This window comes from Pelodiscus sinensis, chromosome 2, assembly GCF_052426305.1.
Source record: "Pelodiscus sinensis isolate ZL-2025 chromosome 2, ASM5242630v1, whole genome shotgun sequence".
Taxonomy (NCBI): Eukaryota; Metazoa; Chordata; order Testudines; family Trionychidae; genus Pelodiscus; species Pelodiscus sinensis.
Genome location: NC_143053.1, coordinates 255,828,735 through 255,854,244, shown reverse-complemented (window position 1 = coordinate 255,854,244; position 25,510 = coordinate 255,828,735). Strand labels below are relative to the sequence as shown.

The following is a 25,510-nucleotide window of genomic DNA, read 5'->3' as shown; positions in this document are numbered from 1 at the left end:
TGATAGAGGGGTGAGGCCACATCTGGAGTATGGCGTCCAATTCAGCCCTCCCCTCCCCCCCATGACAGAAAGGATGTGGATGCAGTGGAGAGATTCCAGCACAGGGCAACCAAAATGATGAGGGGGCTGGAGCACATGACCTACAAGGAGAGGCTGAGGGATTTGGGCTTGTTTAATCTGCAGAAGAGAAGAGTGAGGGGGGATTTGGTAGCAGCCTTCAACTCCCTGAAGGGGGGTTCCAAAGAGGATGGAGAGAGGCTGTTCTCGGTGGTGGCACATGGCAGAACGAGGAGCAATGGGGGAGGTCTGGGTTGGATATTAGGACAATTTATTTCCTTAGGCAGGTGGGGCAGCACTGGGCTGGGTTCCCTAGGAAGAGGGTGGAATCTCCATCCCTAGACGTGTTTAAGTCCCGTCTTGACATAGGTCTGGCTGGGATGATAGAGTTGGGGTCAGTCCTGCTTTGGGCAAGGCGTTGGACTCAATGACTCCTGAGGTCTCTTTGGTTATGACTACACTACCAGGTTATTCCATAATAATAACTCCCGAAATAACTATTTCACAATAAGCTTATTCTATTTCACAGGCTATGTCTACACTGCAGTTCTTTTTCGGAAAAAGGTACACAAATTGCGAACGGCAATTTACATACCTTTTTCCGATTCTTTTTTTGGAAGAGGCTTTACCGACATTTGGCCCATCTGCATAAAATGAGGAGTACAGAGCTTCTGAAAGAACGTGCACGCTTTTTCGGAAACTGAACCGAAAAAGCGGACGTGTTCCTTGGATGTAGCATAGACATAGTAGTGTATGTAGTGTAGTGTAGAAGTAGCCACAGGCAGGAGTTCTTATTTCAAAATAACAAGCCCCTGATTTTGAACTAACAGGTTTGGTAGTGTGGAGGATCGCCTTATTATTTCAAAAATAAGGAGTTATTTTGAAATAATTCCCCAGTGTAGACGTAGAGGGTTACGGGAGTCGGAGTAAGCAGTCCTCCAGCTCCACATTATTTTGACATTATGTTGAAATAACGGTGTGTAGTATAGACAGGGATGATGTTGTTTTGGAATAACATCACTTATTCCAAAATAACACTGCTATGTAGACATACCCTTCGAATTCTATGATTCTAAGCAAACCCAGTGCCCCCATCGCAGATGGTCATTAAAAGAACCACGGGCTGTTATCTCAAGAGCAGAAATGGTCATCTCAGCGCCCCAGGCCAGATTTCCATCCATTTAGCTGAAATTCATTACAATGCCGTGCACTTCCTGTTGTGTACAGTGAAACAGCTGCTGTGTTCCACCCTAGAGGCAGCTGCATTTCACTGGCAGGTGAGCAGCCCCTACATGTACAGCCTGTAAAGCATTCTAAGATTTTTCAGGATGAGAAGTGCTAGGTATTGCTAAGGAAAAGAAAAAAATATCTCCGACGCTGAAGAGTTTCTATAAGTGCTTGAATAAAATGTACTTGCATGCACTCAGGGATTACTGGCCTTTATAGGCACCCTGATGTTGTGTTCCAGGACTTTGCTCATGACTTTTGCTTGTAGTTTCATGCATGCTATTTCATTTGCATGGTGTTGCATTTGGTAGACTTCCCAAAGAGAAGAACCCAATGCACAAGTTCTGGCTCAAAAATTCAAGCTAGTCAGGACGGCTCTGTGAACACGCAGTATTGGCTTCTGTCCTGAGAACATGTTAGGATTTTGACTTGGCTTGTTAAATATTCTCCATATTACAAAGTGCAAAAACCCCAAACCCAAAACTTGAGTAAAGTCATAGGACCAAACCATCAGCTGGTGTAAATATGGCATAGAGTCATGGGAGTCAATGGATATACACCAGTGTTCCTTCTAACTTTTCCCATCTATGTACAGAATAAATTTTGTTATGTGCACTGAGGCATGTGCAGATGTGCACCACAGGTAGAAACACATGCTGCTGCGTGTGGGCACTCTGCTAATCATCTGGTTGGCACCTGAATCTTCTCTGGGGCACATCTGCACAGCAGGACTAAACTCAAAATAAGCTACGCAACTTGAGCTATGCTAATTGTGTAGCTTAAGTCGAAATAGCTTATTTCGATTTTTGGCGCAGTTATTTCAAGATAGAACACACTTCCCTTACTCCTCGTACAATGAGGGTTATAGTAGTTAAATTAAATTTAGTTGGAGTAAGCAGTCCTCCAGCTTGACATTATTTCAACATTATCTCAAAATAATTGATTGTGCATAGACACGGACTATTTTTATTTCGGAATGACATCAGTTATTCCGAAATAACTCTGCTGTGTAGACATAGTCTAGGTGGCCACCCAAGCTCTCAGTTTACAGGGGACACTAATCTATGCAAATTTAAACCGGCTGAAAGTCTGCCTTGATGACTATCTTTGAATAGCAGCACAATTTTGGTTATCCTAACAAAATGGGTGACACAAATTTGTTTTGCCAATTGGAATTGCACAGACAAGACATCAGCTTGCTAGGGAGAATAGTAAGCAGGTTTCAGAGGCCTGGATTATCACGTTGAGTCTGTGTTTTCATTACAGTTATAACTAAAGCCAGTTGGAACATTTCCAATTAAACGTGTTTTATCGACAAAAAATCCTGTGCCACTGGGTTTCATGGAGATGCATCCGTTTTGATGGGAAAGTTGATAAGATCTAGGGTGGGCTCTTTGACCAATTCTAAGGAGCGAGAAAGATTCAAATGGGAGAGTTGAACTTTCTGATCTGAAGACGGATGTTTCAGCACTAGGTCATTTCACAAAGACATTTGAAATGTTTGGTTTCCTTCCAATGGGGAACAAAAGCAAAATGGGCAATTTGTCAGGTAATGGAGTGATCTCCAGTTCTGGTGTAAGTGCATAAAGGAAGGTCTTAGCTACACTTAGCAACATGGCCTCATAGTCACAACTGCTTTCAATTGATCCAGCCAAAGACGAAAAATGTTGCTGACAACATTCCCAGCGGAAGAGCAGGCCATGAAAACTGTCCTTTTAGGCAGCTCAGGGTCCTAGAGCAAATGGATAAACCTTGTTGTGTGTGTAAGTAGCCTATGAGGAATAAACAGGAAGAACTGGAAGTATTAATACATACGCTAAATTATGACTTGGCCTCACAGAGATGTTTCATGACTGGACTATTGGTATACAGAGATGTGGCATGATCAGGAAGGCCAGATAAGATCAAAAGTGCGGAGGCGTTGCATAGTATATCAACAATAGACACTTGTGCTGAGGTCTAGAAGGTGAGAGGAGGACCATTTGAAATTCTCTGGAAAAAGATAAAAGAGATACAAATTAGGAGTGATGTGATGGTGGAAATCTACTAGAGACCATCAGTCAGGAAGACAAGGTGAATGAGGCATTTCTAGAACACCTCACAGAAATAGGACAAGAAGCAATGGACTTAAATTGCAGCAGGGTAGACTGAGGCTGGACACCAGGAAAAACTTCCTACCTGTCAGGGTGGTTAAACACTGGAATAAATTGCCTAGGGAGGTGGTGGAATCTCCGTCTCTGGAGATATTTAAGAGTAGATTAGACAGACATCTATCAGTGATGATCTAGATCAGGGATACTCAACACACCGCCCATGGGCCGCATGCAGCTCATTTGTTTGCAGCCCGCAAGGCAGGATCCTTTGAACATGGCCTCCACTGGGAACATGCTACAGAATGGCGCGTCAATATAACAGTCTTCTGTTGAGATGCATTTTAGTAGTTACATTCCTGGACTGTCATTGCTCATTAAAAGTGCTGTCATATGGGTGGAAATCGGATAAATATTGCATTTTATTAATATCAGTAGAACTGACTTCAATGGGGCCTGTGTGTTGTGTAGTCCTGCCTTAATCTTTGTATTCATGCCCATCAGTGTGAAAGAAGCTATTTGCATGTATATGCAACCACACTTAAGTTGCAGCCCTCCGCATATGCTGGGAGTATCACTGTGGCCCCTGGGGTTTCCAAAGTTGCGTAGCCCTGATCTAGATGGTGCTTGGTCCTGCCATGAGGGCAGGGGACTGGACTTGATGATTTCTCGAGGTCCCTTCCAGTTCTAGTGTTTTATGATTCCATGGTATCCAAAGCACAAGATTTGGTAGTAATGGATGACTTTAACTACCCAGTCTCCTGTTACAAAAATAACATGGCAAAACACATTTCGTATTTGTCCTTGGAATGTATTAAGGACAAATTCATGTTTCGGAAAATGGGGGAACTCAACAGTCATCTTAAATTGACTCTGATGAGTAGGGAGGAATTGGTAGCAAACCTGAAGCTGGAATGCAATTTGGTTGAAAGTGATCATTAAATGATGGATTTCGTGATTCCAAGGATAGGAAGGCATGAGAGGAACAGAATAAGGACGATGGATTTTTTTTAAAAAGCAGACCTTACCAAACTCAGAGAACTGTAGGTAGGGTCCTACAGGAAGAAAATCTATGGGGAAAAGGGAGTTCTGGAGAGTGTCAGTTTATCAAGGACACAATTTTAAAGGCAACACTGTAAACTATTCTGTTGCTATGGAAAGATAGGAAGAACAGCAAGAAGCCTGTCTGTGTCTGGCTGGTGAGTCTTGCCCACATGCTCAGGGTTTAGCTGATCGCCATATTTGGGGTCAGGAAGGAATTTTCCTCCAGGGTAGATTGGCAGAGGCCCTGGAGGTTTTTCGCCTTCCTCTGTAGCATTGGGCACAGATCACAGCTGAAGGACTCTCTGCATGTTGGGGCCTTCAAAGTATTTGAAGGCTTCAATATCTGAGACATAGGTGAGAGGATTATTCTAAGAGGGGTGGGCGAGATTCTGTGGCCTGCACTGTGCAGGGGGTCAGATTAGATGATCATAATGGTCCCTTCTGACCTTAAAGTCTATGAGTCTATAAGCCAGTATGGCTTGACCAGGAGCTCTTAATGATGTCAAAGTGGAAAGGGAATACTATACAAGTGGAATTATGGATGAATTACCCCGGATGAGTACAAACGAATGGGACAAACATGGAGTGACAAAATCAGAACAGCAAGGGCACAAAATGGGTCACACCTAGTAAGAGACATTAAGGGCATGTCTATGCAGCAGGCCAAAACTCATATTAAGCTACACAATTTCAGCTATCTTGATTGCGTAGCTGAAGTCGAAATAGCTTAATTCAGCTTTTGGTGCTGTCTACGCAGCAGGAAGTCGAAGGAAGAGCACTCTTTCTTCGACTTCCCTTACTCCTCCTAAAATGAAGTTTACAGGAGTTGGATTAAGAAGTCCTCCAGCTCGACATTATTTCAAAATAATGGCTTAGAGTGTAGACGTCAGTTATTCCGAAATAATGCTGCAGTGTAGATATATCCAAAAGACAATATCAAGAGATTTTTTACATATATTACGAGCAAGAGAAATAAACAAGAAAATGTGGGTCCTTATTTAGCAGGGAAGGAGAGTTAATAATAAGATGATATTAAGAAGGCTGATGTGTTGAACGTCCATTTTGCAACAATTTTCAAGAAAATTGTTAACGATGTTCAGATACTCAACACAATTAGGGTGCAGCTACACAGCAGGGCTTAACTCGGAATAAGCTACGTAAATTGAGCTACGTCAATTGCGTAGCTTAAGTCAAAAGAGCTTACCGGTATTTTGAAATTGGTAGCATCTACACAGCACTATATGTCTACAATGCATTCCTCCTTCGAGAGAGGAATGCAAATGCAGACATGAGAAATTGCAAATGAAGCGCAGATTTGAATTTCCCATGCTTCATTTGCATAATTGCAGACTGCTGCTTTTTTGAAATAGCGTATTTCAAGAAAACAAACGCAGTCCCTGCAGGGTTATTTTGAGAAAAAAAAACTTTCCTTTGAAATAACCCTTACTCCTCATGAGGAAATACTTTTTCTCAAAATAACCCCGTGGGGACCACATTTGTTTTCTCGAAATATGCTGTTTCGGAAAAGCGGCAGTCCGTGATTATGCAAATGAAGCACGGGAATTTGCATTTTCGCTTGTCTGCATTTGCATTCCTCTCTCTCAGAAGAAGGCAATGTAGACATACCCAAATAGAATACTCTTCCTCCCACTTCTCTTACTCCTCATACAATGAGGATTACAGGAGTCAGAGTAAGAAGTCCTCCAGCTTGACAATATTTCGACATTATTTCGAAATAACTGCTTGCTATGTAGATGCGGACTAAGTTATTTTGAAATAATGTTGCTGTGTAGATGTACCCTTAGAATTAACAACAAAGGGGAAGGAACGCAAGCCAGACTAGGGAAAGAACAGGTAACAGAACATGTAGATAAGTTAGATATATTCAAAGTGAAGGACAGGATTAGAATTTAAAATGACCTTGACAAAGCAGAGAATCGGTCTGAATTCAATGGATGAAATTCAGTAAAGACAAATACAAATTACTTAGGAAGGAAAACATACAACTTCAGACTGAAGAATACATGGCTAGTGGTAACACTGCTGAAAAAGATCTGGGTGTTAGAGTGGATCACAAATTGAACGAAAGTGAACAATGCGATGCGGCAGCAAAAAAAGGCTAATATCATGGTCAGATTAACCAGAGTGTCCTGCGTAACACGTGGGAAGTAATTGTCCAGCTGTCCTCAGCAATGGTGAGGCCTCAGCTGGAGAACGGTATCCCGTTCTGGGTGTCGCACTGTTGGGACAATGTGGAGAACTTTGTGAGGGTCCAGAGGAGAGAAACAAAAATGACCAAAGGTTTTAGAAAACCTGGCCTCACAGGAAAGGCTTCAAAAACTTGACTTGTGTAGTCATGAGTAAAGAAGACTGAGAGGGGGCCTGATAACAGTCTTCAGTTATGGTCAGTGCTGTTATAGAGAGGATTGCGATCAATTGTTCTCTATGTCCACTGAAGGTAGGGCAAGACGTAATGGGCTTACTCTGCAGAAGGGAGATTGATGTTCGATATCAGGTAAATCTTTCTGATTGTTAGGCTAGGTAAGTTCTGAAATAGGCGAGGCCATGTCTACACACCACAGAAGATCATCACTGACGCGATCAATCTTCTGGAGTTTGATTGAACGAGTCTAGTTAAGACTCACTAAATCAAACTCAGAGGGAACCCCTGTCAGCTGCCAGTACTCCTGCTTGTGCAAGGAGTAAGGGAAGCCAACAGAAATGTTTGCTCCTGCTATGGGGACAGCAAGGAAACACAAAACAAGATACGATGACTCCAGCTATGTAATTAAGGTAGCTGGAATTGCATATCTTGCTTTGACGTCGCCTTCCAATGGTGTGACCACGGAAGACTGTGGGATCCATATTATTGGAAGTTTTCAAAAACAATTTGGATAAGCAGCTGTCAGGCATGGTCTAAGTTTACGTGGCCCTGCCTCAGCAGAGGGGACTGGACTAAAAGACCTCTCAAGGCCCCTTCCAGTTGAAGGTACGTCGACTCTCAATTCTCGTAGCTGGAGTTGGGTGTCTTAAGTCAAATTCCCGGCATAGTGTAGACACAGTGGCCTGCCTCTGTGTTCTTCTGAAGAAGGGCTCATGTCATTCTGTGGGGAATGGTCCCGTGTATTCCCCACTCAGTAACAGATCCCTGCATCTTTCCCTCTTCCACAGCTACCAGAGAGTCGGCTTTCGTCCATGCCATTGCCTCTGCTGGCGTGGCTTTTGCAGTGACCAGATCCTGCGCCGAGGGCTCAGCCACCATCTGTGGCTGCGATACCCGCCACAAGGGGCCTCCCGGGGAAGGCTGGAAATGGGGAGGCTGCAGTGAGGACGTGGAATTTGGCACCATGGTGTCGCGAGAGTTTGCGGATGCCCGGGAGAACAGGCCCGATGCTCGGTCAGCCATGAACAGGCACAACAATGAAGCTGGGAGGACGGTAAGACCATTTGGTTTCATTTTATTAAGCCTCTAAAAACGTTTCCTTCCCAAACTACCACCACCCCCATCTAAACCCCTAGGCGAATGGCAAGAAGAAACTCAGAAGAACTAGGTTCAGTGCTGTAGCCCTTCCTGCCATGTGCATTATAGAGTCCCCTCTGCCTGTGATCTACAGAGGATATGAGTCTGCTATCACTACCAGCTATGAGTCTTAGGCCTGGATCCCCAAAGACATTTAGATGCCTAACTCCCACTGAGGACATGCCATTGAAGATCTGGGACTTAGCCACGGAAGCCCAGGAACTCCCAAGGTTCATTCCCAAGGAAGGCTGAGAGGAAGGTCATCCCATACAGATTTCCCTGGGCTCTGATGTCTGTGCCTCTGCCCGCCTAGCAGGTACCTGCAATAGCCCTACATTTACTCTCACTGCCTGGGATTAGCACCTGAGGAAAAGGGCTGACTGTCAACTGGGCAATTTCAAGACAAGACCTGCTTCCCCAGGAAGCTATCTTGGCTTGCAGCTCACTTCTTCAGCCCTCATCCTATTATATTCCTGTTCTCACCTGCCTAACGGAGACCTCCAGGTTTATCCTATATAGGGACCAAACTTCATTAAATTGCAGAATCAGAATAGCTTACCCTGATCCTCTACTCCAGAGGTGAGCAAAAAGGCCTTAATGGGTCGAATCCTGCCCGTCAAGTGGGTTGATCCGGCCCACGGAGGCCCTGCCATTCCCCCGCCCCCAGACCAATTAGGACCTAGGGGCGGGGTGAAGCACGCAAAGTTTCCTCCACCCGGCCCCCACCCTGCAAGGAGCGTGTGGTGCTTAGAAGCACTGCGCACTCCTGGCAGGGTGGGAGGAGGCTTTGCGTGCTTCTCCCCTCCCCCCCCCCAGCTTGATTGGTTGGGGGCAAAAAGGGGAGTGCGCAAAGTCTCCTCCCACTGCCAGGAGTGTGGGCGCCTAGACGGAACCTCGGGGGGGAGGGGCAAAAGCACTCCCCCATGCCCCAGACCAATCATGGTCTTTGAGTGGGGAAAGCAGACAAATATCCTGACCCCGCCCCTTCCACTTGAAGCCCTGCCCCTTGTGGGGTGTCCTGAGGCCACTACAAAAATTTCTGAAGAGGCCCTCGGCAAAAAATTATTGCCCACCTGTGGTCTACTCCTTTATTAAGTTGTTATCAATGGTCCCTGTCCACTACCCTAGAAATATATGGCTACAAAGTCATCACTCCTCCAAGATGGTGTTCCACCGCTGAATATAACCACAGTCCAGAACAGGCCAAAACTCCAGAGCAAGCTCCTTAACTGATGGAGATGGGTAAAGCTCTACAGAAGCGAATGGAGTTATTCTAGTCTATACCAGCTGAGAATCTGGCCCTACATGGGAAACACAGAATCTTTACAATTCAAGATGAATTCCCACTGCAAAATGAGGGATGCAGCAACTAAATGCAGAAAAGAGATGCAAGATATGTCATTGGAGGTCATTTGACATCAAGTTGTCCGTCGGGTCCTGGATACCATGAATTACTGAACATTTCTCCTGGCAGTAAAAGGCAGGGACAGCTGGAGGCTTGGATAGGATAATGAGGGATTTGCCTCATAATGGAACTCAATAAAAACATACGATATTAGCTGTGAGTTCAGCAGTGATACTTTAGGCTCTAGTCAGGGTTATCTTCATCGTCGGTCCATCTGCAAGGCTCTGTTCCAGTTTTAGGAACCTGAGAGATGTCACACTTGAGCTAGAAAACTGCACAACATTAAAACTAAAATCCTGTCGCTTCAGAAACTGCATCTGTTTCCCATTCACGCTCTGCTGATCCTCACTGGCTATATCTACACTGCAGAGCTATTTCAGGATATCCCGAAAAAGCTATTCTGCATCTTCAGAGCGTGCCCGTTATTTCAAATTATAACAGGCTCGCTATTCCGACGTCCCTGTAAACTTCATTCTACGAGGAGTAAGGGATGTTTCGGAATAGCAGTTTATTTCGAAATAAGTGTTGTGAAGACAGTGACAAATTTCGAAATAAGCTATTTTGAAATTGATGCGAAATAAGCCACGCAATTTGCGTGGCTCAAATTGTGTCACTTATTTCGAGCTGTGGGTGCAGTGTAGACACACCCATTATGTGCCCAAGTTCTCCAAATTCAATTCTCCAAATTCAAGTATTTCCAGTTAATAAAACTAAGCCGTAGGGGAAGACTCAACCAGTTCTCTTAAGAGCTGAAATCCAATCCCCACACCAAAAGCTGTGACTGAGATTCAGATGATTATGTGAACCAAACATTTTGCAGTTCTCCTGTCACTAATTACAATCTCCTTGGAATGAATGAAGCTGTCTCACTGGGCCCCCCCAAAAAAACAAAAAAATGTTGATGCCTATTGTAGTGGCTGATTCATGGCACATCTTTTGGACTTAGCTCGGCGCTAGTCTGTTTAGTTATGTCTACAGTTGCACCCTCTTTCGAGAGAGGGATGCAAATGAAGAGATTCAAAATTGCAAATTAAACCGGGATTTAAAATATCCCGTGCTTCATTTGCATATTTGCATTATGGTGCTATTTCGAAATAGCGCTATTTTGAAATAAGAGATGCTGTTAAGACGTGGTTATTTCGAGAGAAAACCCTTCTCTAAATAACTGGTAAACCTCTTTGTATGAGGAATAAGGGTTATTTTGAGAGAAGGATTTTCTCTCAAAATATTCGTGTCTTACCAGCGCCTGTTATTTCGAAACAGTGCCATAACACGAATATGCAAATGAAGTGCAGGCTATTTAAATCCCGGCTTCATTTGCAATTTCGAATGTCTTCATTTGCATCCCTCTCTCAAAAGTGGGTGCAAATGTAGACATATCCTATATGCACGCAGAAATGTGGAGTTCAGCTTGGAACGACGCAAGCTATCTTCTGCCTTACAATGGTGGTGGAAATCTTTGGATCTGTTTCGTCCATCGGTGAGGCACGCACAATGAAGTTAGTAGTCATTTCTTCTGTTTAGACCAGGATGGAATTTTACCCTCTCCATCCGGTAATCATGCCACCCAGAGATGCAGCATTGCCAAAAACTCAAGATCATGAGACTGGCTTAAAAATAATCATACATTTCGAGTTCTTTTCATAGACAACTCTCAGGGATGATCTAGATGGTGCTTGGTCCTGCCATGAGGGCAGGGGACTGGACCTGATGACCTCTCGAGGTCCCTTCCGGTTCTAGTGTTCTAGGATTCACAGCTTACTCTTTCTCTTTAACTGAATGAAAGTTGAGATCCTCGCCTATTCATATGCATCCAGGAGCTGGGGCCTTAAGGAAAACGCCAACTAGTATGAGTCTTGTCACCAACTCTTGCAGTTTGATCACACTTTTGTCGTGCCCTCAGCTGCCAAGGTATGACCTGCTGAACGCATCCTTTGGAGGCCTGTAAAGAAAATCGAAGGGTGAAGCAGGAAGTAGTATTGGTGATTCAGTAGGTGACACTCCTTGGCTAGAGTCTCTTTTGCAAGAAAAGGGATCGTTGATGACCTGGTGAAATTCCAATTTGGATAATCACAGCCCATTTCACCCGTGAGTTGTTTAAATCAGCGTCCTTCGCTCCCTGTCCTAAAGTATTGTTTGCTTTGGCTAAGTGCAGTTCCCTGTACACTGAATCTTTAGGTGGCCCCCCAGGAGAGACTCAGGTGCTGCCCAGCTGATTAACAGAGTGCCCACAGGGCCCACAGCTGGCATCATGTGTTTCTGTAAATAGGTCAATGGAGAGATGATAGGAGTTACTATACAGAACTTTCAGGGTGTCTGGCTGGTGAGTCTTGCCCACATGCTCAGGGTTTAGCTGATTGCCATATTTGGGATCGGGAAGGAATTTTCCTCCAGGGTAGATTGGCAGAGGCCCTGGAGGTTTTTTGCCTTCCTCTGTAGCATGGGGTACAGATCACAGCTGGAGGATTCTCTGCATCTTGGGGTCTTCAAACTATTTGAAGGCTTCGATATCTGAGATATAGGTGAGAGGATTATTCCACGAGTGGGTGGGTGAGATTCTGTGGCCTGCACTGTGCAGGGGGTCACACTAGATGATCATAATGGTCCCTTCTGACCTTAAAGTCTATGAGTCTATGAGTGTATTGGTGGTGCACATCCACACATGCCTGGTGCACAGAACAAAATTTATGTTGCACCCAGTAAGAAAAAATTACAGGGAACACTGGCTAAATGCCATTAAAAAGCTGCTGTATTCCACTTCAGAGGTGGTTGCATTTTACTCCTGAGTAAAGGGATCTTTGTGTGTGAATGTAGCAATAGAAATATTTGCATACATGCGTCCAGGAATGAACTTACCTGTCGTTAAAAGCACTTTATGGAGGTCAAGTCCCACTCTTGACTGAGGTATACAAATGCAGTTAATGAAGATAGGAAGTTTTTCCTAATATCCAACCCAAACCTCCCTTAAACTGCAGCAAGGGAAGTTGAGGTTGGACATTAAGAAAAACTTCCTCCCCGTCAGGGTGGTTAAGAACTGGAATAAATTACTTAGAGAGGTTGTGGAATCTCCATCACTGGAGATATTTAAGAGCAGCTTAGAAAAACATCTGACAGGGAAGATCTAGATGGTGCTTGGTCCTGCCATGAGGGCAGGGGACTGGACTTGATGGCTTCTTAAGGTTCCTTCCTGTTGGAGTGTTCTGTGATTTTAAATTACATTGGTTTCCAACCAGCCTTTGGCCTGGGATTCTTTGGGACAAGACGTGCTAAGTAAATAACAGGATGCGTTACTGATCCATATTATAGATTAATGGTCACCTCTTCCCTTTTTCTCTCTTTTTTTAGTCCATTATTGATCACATGCACTTGAAGTGCAAGTGCCACGGTCTGTCAGGCAGCTGTGAGGTGAAGACATGCTGGTGGTCCCAGCCGGACTTCCGGGTCATCGGCGACTACCTCAAGGACAAGTACGACAGCGCTTCTGAAATGGTGGTGGAGAAGCACCGGGAGTCCCGTGGTTGGGTTGAGACGCTCCGGCCCAAATACAACTTCTTCAAGGCCCCAACTGAGAGAGACCTGGTGTACTACGAGAACTCCCCCAACTTTTGCGAGCCGAACCCAGAGACGGGCTCCTTCGGGACCCGCGACCGGATCTGCAATGTCACCTCCCACGGGATCGACGGGTGCGACCTGCTGTGCTGCGGCCGCGGGCACAACACGAGGACTGAGAAACGGAAGGAGAAGTGCCACTGTATCTTCCACTGGTGCTGCTATGTCAGCTGTCAGGAATGCGTCCGCATCTACGACGTTCACACGTGCAAGTAAAGCAGGAATTCCGCAGACGGGCTCCGTGCGGAGAAACGGATTTCAGCCTGCTTCTTCTGAGGTTGTGTAGATGGGCAAGATCTACTTTTTTATATATAGTAAAAGAAAAAATAAAAAAAAGGCTAAAACTGGTTGGATAGAATAGATCTAATGACTTCTTGATCGGCCCAAGACTTCTTGGGATCTGGAGGCTAACCTTACACGCATGGAATGCCGTACAAAAAGATTATGCACCGGTTAGGAGACTGTGATTTTTTTTTAATTACTCAACAACACAGAACTGTGGAGAAGAATGTGAGCAGGGGCATGACGCTTCGCTCTTCTCTCAACTAACCTGGAGAGACTCATGCTATTAAGTGTCCTTTGAAAGACTTGCAGTTTCCTCGCCACCTTCCTGTGCCCTACCCAACAGGAAGAGGCGGTGGCAGACCACAACTCTCAGAAAACTGAGATCCCCTCCAAGCCCCAGCAACCAGTTTTTGTGTGCAACATGTGCAGCAAAACTTTAGAATGCAATAAAAATATTCAGTTCATTAAAAAGCAAATCCTCATTCCATTTCTTCTGGGAACGGGAATTCTGCAAACATTCCTTAGTGCTGTAGAATGGACAAGCTCGTAGCGTGAACTTTTTAACATAGTGGCTTCTTGCCGGAGTGGGCATAGGAGGCAGTGACGCATTTAGGACTGCTGCGGAGGAAGAGACAGCTGATGGATTGCCACCACTGTCCCACTGACACCAGGGAAACCGGTGCGGTATGTGCCGTGATCTACACACACAGCGTACACGTCGTAGGTCAGTGCCCATGCAGCGAATGCATGGCCACAGAGACCGAGATGGCTCTTTTTCATCATCAGTCACTCCAGCAGACATTGACTCAAACTGTCAGGCAGAGGCGTGACTCAGCCGATTAGAAGGAGGCCTCCCATCAAGATGTGCCGTAGGGGAGGACACAAGCTGCTGGTGATTAAGGTGGTGAAGACATTGCACTCCAGGCCAGCAAGTAAAGCAGAGCGGGAGGGGGAAGCATTTCCCCACCTCTGGTTAAGAAACAAAGTAACGGGCACTTAGTTCATTTCACCCGTGCGTGCTGGTGTAGTAGCACCCTCAGAACAGAACTCTGTTGAGAATGGCGGTTCTGAAGGACGGTGTGTTAGGTGTTGCTAGACAAACCCGGAACTGGAACAGCCTGGGACTCTGGTCAAGTTTGGATCCAGAGCCGATCTCTGCAACAAGTGTCTATATCAAAACCCTGAGTCCAAACCACCCTGGGCCCAGATCCAAACCCCAACCTCTCTGCTGTTAATCTGCTTCCACTCTTTGACTCCTGTCCTTTGCCCGGGGGGGGGGTGCATGCTGTTGTTTCCACAGAGACCTAGATTGGGAGGGCCAACTTGCAGTAGCAAATGTCACTTGCTGTACGGTAATCAGGGTGTGGTGTGGGTTTGTGGGGTCTCCACTCCCTCACACTGGCTTTCACAGCTGCACCACTCCGTTGGCGTTGGGCAAATTATTCCTGATTTCCACTCGTGTAAGGAAGAGGTGAATGAAGCACAGAGTCACGGCATTCTCAGCCCTTCTTCTTCAGGTCTCTTTTCCTCGCCCCCCAGGCTCTCATCTAGAGATACGGGATATGGGCCGATATGTTGTGGGTTTTTTTTCCTTTTGCCATCCAAAACTGCAGAAATGGATGTGGGGCTAGACTCAACGGGAGCCTTTCCACCGAATACAGCTAAGTTAGGTTGTGGCTACACACCTGCATGGGGAAGTCAGAACACCCCTTCTCGTCCCACCTGCTGGCTTGGTTTTCTACAATCCAAGCAGGTGAGCCGGGAGAATGCAGCCAAGAGAAGGAATGAACTGAACCTAATCCCCATGGAGGAGGGAGTGGTGCCCTAGAGGTATGTCTCTGACCCCCATCTCCTCCTGGGCTACTCCTAAATTGAGCTGTGCCCAGAGGCACAAGTTTGCCCTTTGGATTGATGGGGTCAGTTTTGTCTAGACTAAGGCGGACTGATGCCAAAGTGACTTTGTCTGTGGTTTAGAAAAGCGAAAGTATAAACAGAGAATCAGGCATGGGTCTGCCTCCCAGCCTGGCTAACAGCCACTGCCGAAGGAAGCTAGTCCAATGCTATCTTTACAAGGTTGGGAACCAGCAAGGCAATTTAGAAAGTCTTGTCGGAAATGGAAGGAACAAACCGGGGAAGGTTTGGAAAGGAAAAATAATAGAGGAATGCCATTGTGTAAGAGTCAGATTTAGGGACAGCGAATACATGGCCAGCTGCGAGGGATGTCACTGAATGCACCTCTCAAAGGCGCTCACAAGACTGGCGGATGAGGGGGGCACAGGGCACAAGTGTGGGGTTAAGACCCATTGGGGCCTAATTTCATTGACTTCAGTTGGATTAGAGCAGCCATGAATTTATACGTTAGGCCACGTTTACATTAACGGGGAAGGTTGAATTAAGATACGCAACTCCAGCTATGTTAATTACATAGCTGGAGCCGACGTACCTTAATTCGAGTTTCCCCTCTGCAGGAGGACAAAGGGAGCAAACGCCCCCATCAGCTTCCCTTACTCCTAGCAGGAGCAGGAGTACCAGCTCCCAACAGGGGTGCTCTCTGAGTTTGATTTAGTGAGTCTTTCCTAGACCCACTAAATCGAACTCCGGAAAATGGATCATGGCAGAATTGATCTTGAGGGAAGACGTAGCCTTAGAGTAAAATCATTTAAAATCTGTCCCTGATTAACACACACACAAAGACTTGAGTTTGGGGTTCTGAGTGTCCCCAGAGAAAGCCAGCCAGCCTGACTCTGGGCTCGCACCACTTCTGTAGCATGCTAGCTCTACCAAAAGTTACTTCTGATTAACTCCACTGTGAGTGAGGGCAGAATCAAGCCCACCATCGCTAGCTCCTTGGGTTGCTTGGGAAGTGCCAGGAAAAGTCTGGGCACTACCTAAGCTGTGACCTCTTCAGGGGAACACAGTAAATCTTGAACCTAAATATGGCAGATGGGTAAAATGGGGAATAGAACTGCAGTGGAGATGACCTTCAGGCTGCAACATTCAGATTTCAAACAGCTTGACTCTTGGGGGTGGGAGAAAGGGTCCCCAGAACAGAGGATTTTGAACTAGGCCCATATCTAATTGCTCAGTAGCTTTCTTGGTCAAAAGTATTCATCACCATAGAGCCTACGGGGGCAATCCAGGCCCCCTTCAAACCAGTGAAAAGACAACTGTGTGCGTTCTGTTAATGATCCCAAATGCATCTGTGAGTTCTAGTCCCAGCTCTGACTGGTCATGGGAGAGAGAGGTTTAGCCCAGGGGTGGGGAACCTAAGGCCCGGGGAGCAGATGCAGCACCTGGCTTGCCTGGATCCGGCCCCTGAGGCTCAGCCTCCCCACCCCCCAGCAATGAGGAGCCTGTGCAGGTGCGCCAGCCTCCCCGCTGTCCACCCATGGGGCTGGAACACAGAAAACCTGCCATCCTGGTATGTGAGGGAGCTCGGGACTCTAAGGCTGTGTCTAGACTACATGGCTCCGACGACGGAACCATGTAGATTAGGATTATAGGCAAAGGCAAATGAAGCCGAGATTTAAATGACCGTGGCTTCATTTACATTTACATGGCTGCCGCGCTGAGCCGACAAACAGCTGATCAGCTGTTTGTCGGCTCGGCGCGCTAGTCTGGACGCTCCCCTGCCGACATCAAAGCCCTTTGTCGGCAGCCCCATTATTCCTCGTGGGATGAGGTTTACCGGAGCCATGTAGTTTAGACGTACCCCAAGTGCTAATGCTCGCCCAGAGACTGGCTCCTTGGACAAGTCATTGGGGCCTCCTGTAGCCATTGATTTTGGGCATCCAATCTGAGGTGTCTTAAGGGGTCTCATGTTGTCTCACGGCCTCCTCTGGAAAATGAGGATGACAGGCCTTTCTCTGCTTCAGATTCTACGTGCTGTGTGACAGGCGCGACACTATCTCCTTCCCTGAAGTGTCCTGCTCCCTTCTCACTCTCTGGGAAGCCCTTTGCAAACGTCAAGTGCTAAGAGTCACCAGCATCTTAAGCAGGTTAAGGACATAAGAACGGCCATACTGGGTCAGACCAAAGGTCCATCAAGCCCAGTAGCCTGTCTGCCGACAGTGGCCAGCGCCAGGTGCCCTGGAGGGGGTGGACCGAAGACAATGATCAAGCGATTTCTCTTATGCCATTCATCTCCAGGGACACCATTCCTACCCCCTTGCTAATAGCCTTTTATGGACCTAACCTCCATGAATTTATCTAGCTTCTCTTTAAATTCTGTTATATTTCTAGCCTTCACAGTCTCCTCTGGCAAGGAGTTCCAAAGGTTGACTATGCGCTGTGTGAAGAACTTTCACTTATTAGTTTTAAACCTGCTACCCATTAATTTCATTTGGTGTCCTTATATTATGGGAACTAATGAATAACTTTTCTTTATTCACCCTCTCTACACCGCTCATGATTTTATAGACCTCTATCATATCCCCCCTCAGTCTCCTCTTTTCCAAACTGAAAAGTCCCAGTTGCTTTAGCCTCTCCTCATATGGGACCTGTTCCAAAACCCTAATCGTTTTACTTTCCCTTTTCTGAACCCTTTCCAAGGCCAAAATATCTTTTTTGAGGTGAGGAGACCACGTCTGTACAAAGTACTCAAGATGTGGGCGTACCATAGTTTGATACAGGAGCAGTTAGATATACTGTCTCTTATTTTTATCCCTTTCTTAATAATTCCTAACATCCTATTTGCCTTTTTGACCACAGCAGCACACTGTGTGGACGTTTTCAGAGAACTATCCACGATAACTCCACGATAACTCCAAGGTTTCACAACATCTTTCCCTTCCACCTTTATTTATTCTGTATGCCCCGCCACCCCTTCCTGGTAGATCAAAAAGTGCGGCGTTTTTCATCTCCTCACGCCAGCAAATATGAACTATCCCACTCCCCTGAATAAAAAGCCGTGTTTTTCCCTTGCTTTCTTGCGTGTGGCCAAATGTATCTTGGGAGCAGACAGCACCTACCGTGTGGGTCTGGTTGACCATAACAGAAGGGGAAAGAGATATAAGAACATAAGAACGGCCATACTGGGTCAGACTGACAGTTCATCCACCCCAGTATCCTGCCTGCCAACAGCGGCCACTACCAGATGCCCCAGAGGGAGGGAACACAACAGGTAATCCTCACGTGATCCCTCCCCATCACCCACCTCCAGAGAAACAGAGGCTAGGGACACCATTCCTACCCATCCTGTCTAATAGCCGTTGATGGACCTAACCTCCATGAATCTATCTAGCTCTTTTTTGAAACCTGTTAAAGTCCTGGACTTCGCCACATCCTCTGGCAAGGAGTTCCACAAGTTGAATGTATGCCGAGTGAAGAAAAACTTCCTTTTGTTTGTTTTAAACCTGCTGCCTGTTAATTTCATTTGTTCCCACAATATAAGAATTAGACTTCCTAGTTCTTATATTGTGGGAACAAGTAAATAACTTTTTCTTATTAACTTTTTCCACACCAGTCATGATTTTATACCCCACTAGATTCCTCTTTTCTAAGCTGAAAAGTCCAAGTCTTTTTAATAATGAAGCCAAGAAACACAGCTGTATAAAGAAAAATAAGTAAACAAAACAAAATCATATGCCTCTTCTTAAATGCTGCTAGCCCATATCAACACTTGCTATATACCCAGCCCTGCTAGGTCACAATGATCCCTGGAGACAACTCCAGGGAAGAATTTGGCCTTATTTTCTTTTCTTTCTATGAAAGAAATTGGGTTTGTTTTGTTCTGGTTGGTTGTTGCATTTTGATTTTTGACTTAAGGGATGTTTTTTTTAGGGTCAGAATAAAAAGCAAAAAGTGGGGCAAAGGTGGAAAGTTTTCAGCCAACCTTCCCCCTCCCCCCCAACACACACGCACTTCCTGGAGATGCCTGTTCATGGCTTAGGTGAGGAGTGTAACGTCAGAGACTTTGGGTCTGATTCGAAGTATATTGAAGGCAATGGGAAACTTTTCACTCATTTCAGTGGGCTTTGTATCTAGTTTTACAGCAGTCAGGACCAAAGCCTGAGAGAAGACCAAGTATAACCCACTTGTCAAGTGAGGTGTCCCCCTCTGGTGGCGAGTCCACAGACAGGAGAACAACCTACTACTGTAGCCAGCGATATCATTCCTGGTGCCGAATGGGCTAGATAAAAACTTCCTGACAACGAGCAATGGGAGAGGGTGGTCACAGCTGCAGTCCCTAATGGGCAGCGTAGGTACTCACCCAAGCATCCATTCCTCTTGGGAGCTACCATCAGCTTCTCTTGACACCTTTACGACAGTGCTGGGAAGAACTGTATTAGAAAACAGGCAGACACCCACCCACAAATCACCTAGTTGGGCTCCTAGCATAGAGACACCTTGGCTTCTGGCCTCCCTTGAGCCATTCCTCCTTCCGAGCTGAAGCCACCAAGCGAGAAAGGCCTTCCTGACAGAGGAGTACCCAGAAAAGCAGGCTAAGTGGTCAGGCGGGAGTTGCCTCTCTTGCTGAACATCCAGGCAGTGGTTTGTAACAGGGCAGTACGGAGGTGGGAGGGCAGGCTGGTTGGGGGGTGGCGGATGCCCCGTTTGTATTTCAGTCGCTCTAATTCCCTCGTTCGTTAATTCTCTTCCGGCTAGCAGCTAAATGGCGGCTCTGCTATAGACACGTTGGTGCCCATCTCTCCCTGGGCCGCAGTGAGGCCTGGTTTGCTCTCTCTGGGATGAGTTTCCTGACAGCTTGGGCTTCCCTGGCCAGGCCCCAACCTCTGTGGCTTCCTTGCTGTCTTGTGCCCCAAGCAGAACTCATGTTTTTTGTTTCCTGGGTGTTCCAGTGCTGAGCATGGGACCCAGAGGCTGTGAACCTGGGCGTTCCCTGCCCACCCCAGGAGACGAAACACTCCATGCGCCACGGAAGATAGGTGCTATTAGTGGCCTATACCTTGGTAGAGGCACGAGGACTCAATTCCTAATTCTGACACTGCTTCACTTTGCATCCGTGGGAAAGTCAATTCCAACAGCCTCTTGCCTCAGTTTCCCCATTTATCAGGCGGGGATAATGCTCCTTCTCCCTCATTGGCCCAGGGGGAAGATTTTCAAAGATACCAACGGGAGGTAGATGCTCAACCCCTGATGAGAACTGTCTGCCTAATCCCCCCTTGCTCCGCTAGCAGAGCTCCCCCTGTGACATTAGGATGGAAACGTCTGTCCAGGCCTCATTTGGCTCTCACCTGGACTGGGGTGCGAGGCTATATGGAGGGCACGATAGCATGCAAACAATCATCTGAGTCTATATTAGTGTTGGCTGCCAAATTTGGCTGGGGGAGGCAGGGCAAACGTTCTGCTATTTCTCCTGGTAGGTTCACAGTGAAAGTGGGGGGAAAATCTGGCCCCATCCAGCTAAATCCTGATGCTTTGGGAATATAATCCAGGCAGGGGCTCTTCCCCCATTGCAAGGGACATAAGAATTTTTTCCATAACCTCCTTTCTCTCGCCCTCTCTCCCTCAGCTTCTCTCTCCTTCTAGGGTGGCTGGTGCAGTGAACGCCTCAGGCGGCCGTGTGTGGGAGGCAGTGGGGTCTTGCTGGGAAGTGGTCCCATTTTTTCTTTCCCTTTGCCAGGTTTCTTCACCTTTATTTATTAGTATTTATTTATTTCTCAGCGCGCAGCCCTCTCTACCAAACAGCCCAAGGACATGGCGGCAATCAACCTATGCTAATACGCAGCTGCACGGGGCTCTCTAGTTCTGGAGGCGGCACCTAGTTTGTCAGGACCCCTCCCTGGCATGCACCGGTCAACTGCCACCGCCATGTGAGACCCCAACTTGTCCAATTCAGGAGCCAAAATCTTCCCAGGGCTTTATCCCATTTCCCTTCGACCCATTGCCATAACCATCCTACATTAGGAGCTACCCCAGTACAACCAGCTTCCAAGCCCTGTCACCCAGAAACAGGCCACAATTCAGCCTTAGGCCTCTCCATGTCCTACGTTGCATGGCGCCATACTGGCCCACTGTATTCCTGTGGTATCCATCGCCGTGGTTACTAGCGCCAACCCTGCATATGCAAGGCCTCGCTTTGGTTGGGGCCCTCTGAGAAGCCAGCGGCTGCGTGAAAGCCATGAAAAGCATCCCCATTGGGGCTTCCCGGAGAGTACAAAACCTCCAGCCGGTGTGTCGGTAACTTCTTGTGAGCAAGCGTCGTCCTCGCCGCATCCCTACCAATCACAGGCTGCCCTGCTTACGTCGCCATCTTCAAAACCGCGTCACTGCCTCTAGCCCCTCCCTCTCCGCCGCCCTTCGTACAGCATGCACATGTTCTAAAAACCTGAAATTCCAAAGCAATTGTACAAAGTAGAGTTGTCACCTTTTTTTTTTTTTTGGTACTTTGTTAAGTCTGATGATTTTTTTATGATTATTTATTTTATGAATAAATGTATATATTAGCAAGAGTATATATTTGCAGAAATAACCCACAGAGTGCGGTCAGCAGTTATGCGTGTGACCCCTTTGTCTTTTACCCCGTTCTCTACTGACAGCACACTAGCAGTGTCTTGGAACTGTTTTTGTTATTGGTTAAGTTTGATAGATGTGTTAACTTTATAATGAAAATTAAAAAAAATTGTATTAATTTTAACCTGTCTGTTTTAGATGTTTTTTGCCCCCTATGTAATTGGGCTCCTGGTCTATATTGTTCCTTGCAACAGAGCAGGGGGTTAAGTTAATAGAACCACAATTATAAAACCAGAAAGGCACAGTGTGATCATATATAATAATCAATTCTAAATCCAGAAGATAATACTCTGTTCTCCAGCATAATTTCCCTGAATTAATTCCTGTTTGAAGTAGAATAGATCTTTTTTTGGGGGGGAGAGGAGGAAAAGCATCCAATCTTGATTTTAAAATATTTAGCAATAGAGGATTCACCACCAACCTTTGTTACATTGCCCCATTGGTTAGTTAACCTCACTATTAACGAATGTCCACCTTATAGCTAGTCTGAAGTTGTCTAGATTCAGCATCCTGTCATTGTATGTTGTTATACTTTTGTCTGCTAGATGGAAGAGCTCATTAACACATTACTGTTTAGACAAAGTTGTAGGTAACATAACTGGTGTCTAAAATGTAGGGTAACAGTAAAGGCTGCTTTGTCCTGCACAACTAAAACTGTGATGATTTCCATTTCAAATGACTTCCTCAGGATGGTCAACAACTTGTAGTACAAAATTTGACACATTTCCACTTCCTAAATCCTAGTCCTTACACAAACATTTGATTAAATATTGTTTTAATGGACATGCAAATAAAATTTAGATCAGATGTGGTATAATTATTTTGAATGTCATATTCAGTGTCGCATGAGCTGTGCTGTACAAAAATAATCTAATCTAATGACCAGTCTGAGGTTTGTACACCTAATTTATTTAATGGAACACTCTAGGTTAGTGGGCCAACAAGCTAGGACCACGGTCTCCTAAATCCAATCTTGATTTTAAAATATTTAGCGATAGAGGATTCACCGCAATCTTTGTTAAATTGTCCCACTGGTTAATTAATGTGGCTAACACAGGAGATACCCTGCTAGTTCTTGGCTGCCTAGAAGACACTGCTCACTCAGTAGCAGTCTTTTCCATTGAGTCTCATGAGTTTGAGGAATCCAGAGTTTCCAGCAGAACACAGTGTGTGAAGAATTGAAGGCAAGTTTTCCGAGACGTTCTATAGGTTGAGTTGGGGGGATATTAGATGCCCGGCTGTTTTGAAAAATCTGTCCCTAAAAGAAAAGGTGCACAAGGCCTCCCAAAGCACCACCGACTTTTAACATGGTTGGCACTTTTTAAGCTAAGCTGGTCCTGTGAGATGGGATGGTCCATTTGATGCTCAGATGACTCCATTGTCACGGCCTTCACTTATCTCCTCAGAACAATACATCACAGGGAATTCCCCTTTGGCAGGAAATGGTGGGTGAGAACGCATCCTTGGAGGGGCACCGATGAGCATTCTGAAGGCGACTGACCCTATGGCCAAGGCCACGTCCCCGTGTGACTTTGGATAGGTCATTTAGGCCCACATCCCCCCCAAGCTATTTCAGTGCCTCAAAGAATCTTGGCTTTATTCTCTCTGAGCCTCAGGCCCTCTTAGATAAAGTGGGGATCATGAAACTTGGACACGTTGGCGTCAGCTAGCCAGCTACAAGACTCCTAAAAATGCCTGTGAAGGAGGGGAGCGTGTTTTCTGCCTTTGGCACGGACCCATGGGCTAGTGTTTTCAAAATATTGCTATCACGGATGGGCTGCTCCAGCGAAGTATTCCAGCCACCCACCACTCAAGCACCATGCTGGGTTATCAGACTCCGCATATTTTCCATCAAGACATTATAAATATTCTCAGCAAAGGACCCTTGAGATAAGGCTATTTACCAAGCACTGTGGCCCGCTTAGGCAGAGAGGGGAAAGCATTTTTTAAAAATTGGACAGAACAAAAGCATAGATTCCACCCACGTCACCTGCTTTCTAAAAAAACATATGTTCTTGGGGGCGGGGAGGGTTAATCTCAGGTTAAGGGGAAAATTCGGGGAAGGGAAGACTGATTATAATATAGATAACAGCATCTGGACCAGGAGTGACTACCTAGAGGGGAAATATGCAGTTCTGTCTCCTCTCTAGCTGCCTCTTGGATGAGAAACAGCAACAAAAGCCATTGCCCATATACAGCTGAGACCCACACAACACAGCTATGATAAGGGGTTGCGTGTGTGGACGGGTGCTCACGGGCAACTGGCCAAAGAGCACCAATATAAGTCACCCTCTGGCCATCAGAGAGCAGCTATGCATGGTAACTATGGTTTCGGGCCAAAGATGGGGCAAAATGCTCTGTGCTCTCAGTTCCTATCAAAGGCCACAGGAGTTGCAGCCACTTAGCGCTTTGTCTTCACTTTCTTGGAGATTGACACTCTGGAGATTGATCTTCCAGGGTTTGATTTAGAGGGTCTAGTACAGACCTGATAAATAGAATGCTGATAGCACCTTCCTCATCTCTGGTACTTCACTGGGTCATGAGGACTAAGGGAAGCTCACGGAAGAGTTCCTCCTGTTGACCTTAGAACACCACAGAAATTTGACTTAAAGGTAGGCTATTCTCATAGCTGGAGTTGTGTGACTTAGGTCAACATTCTTACGTGTAAACCTGGCTTCAGTCTCTGGTTCCTTGACTACAGTCCCGTTCTGGTCTGATGAGCCACTTCTTCCTTATTCATAGGTTCGTAGAGTCCCAGGCCAAGAGGGATCTCTTTAATCTGAGTTCCTCTATCACACAGGCCATAGAACCTCCCCCAAATCGTTCCTGGAACAGCTCACTTTGGAAAAGATCCCAGCATGATTTAAAAATTGTCAGTGATGGAGAACCCACCGCGGCCCTTGGCAAATTGCTCCCGTGGTAAATAATCCTCCCTGTTAAAAACGCATGCTTTCTTTCCAGCCTCAATGTGTCGAGCTTCATCTTTCAGCCATTGGATCACTCTCAACAAGTCCAGATTCATGTCCAGTGTGATTTGGAGGTGTTGTCACCCATTTCTCCCTTGCCTTGCTTTGGAATTTGCTTACTGTACCCTTTTATTTGCAGGTGGGGATTTTTTTTTTTTTCATTGTATAAGCATTCGGTGGCACCTAGCCAGGATTGCATTCCACAGGGCTAGAATCCAGTCTGGGATTTACTTGCGAGTGTCAACAGGTGAAAAGTGTTAACTAATGAACTTGGTGCTAGTGTTACAGAGAGGTCAACTCAGTGTGTCTGTCAGATGGCTTGGGGCAAGGACAGCAGGATTAAATAGATTTCTACATCCACCTCGAATGAGAAAAACATGCCTATGAGACAGCTCTACCCATTTAAACTTCATTCTGCTGCTCGGTCCATTCCAATTTTGGTTGAACACACAGCAATTCTTTTCATCTCCAGAGGTTGTGAGTTTATCGTCTGAGCAAGCACAACATGAGCAGGTGGCAAGAATATAAGAACATAAGATCAGCCATATTGGGTCAGACCAAAGTTCCATCAAGCCCAGAGTCCTGTCTGCCGACAGTGGCCAATACCAGATGCCCCAGAGGGAAGGATCACAACAGGTAATCCTCACGTGATCCCTCTTCTGTTCCAAGCTTCCTTCACACCGCACCCCATCATGAGTAATGTGCCTGAATTCAGAGCATCCCTCAGAATAACAAGCTGTTCTGAATCTATGTCCCGTTTGGACTTCCGTGTCTTCTACAGACCTGTCCCTGCGGAGTGGGCTGAGATCAAACCTTGATTCAACTAGATCAG

At 46.1% G+C, this 25,510-nt stretch overlaps 1 protein-coding gene across 1 annotated transcript in view; it reads left to right on the top strand.

Annotated features, from left to right (window-relative positions):
- WNT3A (Wnt family member 3A) overlaps positions 1-21,836 on the top strand; it is a 132,770-nt gene extending 110,934 nt beyond the window's left edge. Inside the window, exons 3-4 of the mRNA XM_075922961.2 lie at positions 7,590-7,855; positions 12,689-21,836. Coding sequence (XP_075779076.1) covers positions 7,590-7,855; positions 12,689-13,168 — 746 coding nt within the window. The 3' untranslated portion in view covers positions 13,169-21,836. The remainder of the gene's footprint in view (positions 1-7,589; positions 7,856-12,688) is intronic.
- The last annotated feature ends 3,674 nt before the right edge of the window (positions 21,837-25,510 follow it).